The 1888-nt window shown below is 37.1% G+C and overlaps 1 protein-coding gene across 1 annotated transcript in view; it reads left to right on the top strand.

Annotated features, from left to right (window-relative positions):
• Nucleotides 1-1888, top strand: part of LOC106522895 (contactin-associated protein-like 4) — a gene marked incomplete in the record, with an annotated part of 103624 nt that overhangs the window by 54009 nt on the left and 47727 nt on the right. The window contains 1 exon segment of the mRNA XM_014016126.1: nt 1288-1463. Coding sequence (XP_013871580.1) covers nt 1288-1463 — 176 coding nt within the window.

The following is a 1888-nucleotide window of genomic DNA, read 5'->3' as shown; positions in this document are numbered from 1 at the left end:
CCTTCCTTCCTTCCTTCCTTCCTTCCTTCCTTCCTTCCTTCGCACCTACCTTCCTACCTACACACCCAACTACCCACCTAACTTACTATCTACCCGCCTGCCTTCCCACCTACCTACCTACCTACCTGCCTACCTACCTACCTACTTATCCTTTAATGAAGCAGGTAAGCTGATTGAGAACAAATTCTCATTTTCAACAATGACCTGTTTATAATACAGCAGTAAACAGAATAAAGTGATAAAACAAATAAAGCAAACAAAGACAAGAATACAASCACATTCATATCTAAGTACACTATGTACACACGATAAGTCAGCAGTTATTAAAAGCAGGTACTTTGATCATGTACCATGGTTTTTAGTGAGTTGATATGTGTCTATATTGAAGTTAACGTCCTGAGGTCCAGTGGTTTTTGCRAGTTCAGTCCAGTGGGTTGTGAAATATTTTACTGACAGACAAGCACATGGAAAAATGCACTTTTGTCTTTTGGTGCTGGATTATATAAAAAAGCATTTTTTCTTCCTGAAAAGTTCAGTTAATTCAGTTCAGAGCTGCAGACAGAAAAAAGTGATAAAGAGCTGCTTCATATTTTAATATCACTTCATTTCCTTTGTTTGTTCTCTCACATTGATTCCTATTTCTCATTTTTTCTCTCTTTTCAATTATACCAGCTGTAATAAAATGACTCCTCCAGGGAAACAATTCATCATCCAGTCCTTTTCTTATCTCCAACAACCTAATAATTGTTCCATTAATCAATGCAAATAAAGAGTTTATTAATTTTATCTTTACTTTCTGTTTGTTCAGACCATATTTGAAGCTTTTACAGCATTTTTATCTTGAAGTTTTTTATTTCTCCCTGAACTTGCAGTGACACATGGCATGTCTGCTTCCAAACTTTCTGTTTTCTCTCTAAACTTATTGTTGCTCACAAACAAACATCTTATACATTTTTAATAGTTTATTGTATTTCGGCTCTTTCTACTCCTCCTTCCCTCAGCAGAAGTTTTTCTTCTCAGTTCTTTGGGAAATTTATCCACTAATTTGGGTCTGCCGGTGCTCATCTATCATTAATGAAGCTTCTCCGTGTTCCCTCTGTAGTTTTTCACCCCAGTTTTGCCGTATAGAAGTATTTATTCAGTAAACCCCAGTGAAATGAGCGATGGTGACCTCGCATTGATCCTCCCAGCAGGATGTACAGAAAATACAAATATTCACAGTAGAAGAGAAACTTTGGCTTATYGGGAAAACTTTTCTTTTTTTTCCCCTCGGCTTCTTTGTTTCAGGCAGGACTTTATCTTCAGAGCCCAGACGTCTCGCAGCGCTCGGTTCCCTGCTGGATGATCAGCACTGGCACCACGTGGCTGTGGAGCTGCACAGCCTCCACCTCAACCTGACTGTGGACAAACACACCGAGAGGCTGCAGGTCCCTGCAGACTTCCACCACCTGGATGTTCAAAAGGTGCATCAACTAGGACAGGGGTTCTTAACCTTTTWGACCTCGGGGCCCAATTTGAACATAAAGTGGCACGAGGCCCAGTCAGACATTACCAGTGTACGTATCAAAATGATAATTATTCTAAAGCTTGGTTAAATTTTTATTGTATTTATATTATAACTAAATTAAATACACTTACTTGTAAGTGTAAGTGCACTTAAAAGTAAAACTCCTGTCAAATAATCACAAGACGTGATTATGACAAACAATTTTTTATATTGTAACCTGCCCATAACAATTATTTGAACAAACGGTCAGTCAACAGACCACTCAGGCTTATCAACAAATAATATATTTATTTTTTTACATCAATAACAAAAATAGAAAATTCAATAAATAAAATTGTGGGCGTAAGATAAATAAATTTAAAATGTTTAAATGTTTCAAAT

Source organism: Austrofundulus limnaeus, unplaced genomic scaffold (assembly GCF_001266775.1).
Source record: "Austrofundulus limnaeus strain Quisiro unplaced genomic scaffold, Austrofundulus_limnaeus-1.0 Scaffold139, whole genome shotgun sequence".
Classification (NCBI taxonomy): domain Eukaryota; kingdom Metazoa; phylum Chordata; class Actinopteri; order Cyprinodontiformes; family Rivulidae; genus Austrofundulus; species Austrofundulus limnaeus.
Note: the sequence above shows the minus strand (reverse complement) of the source record. Positions and strands in the feature narration are given on the sequence as shown.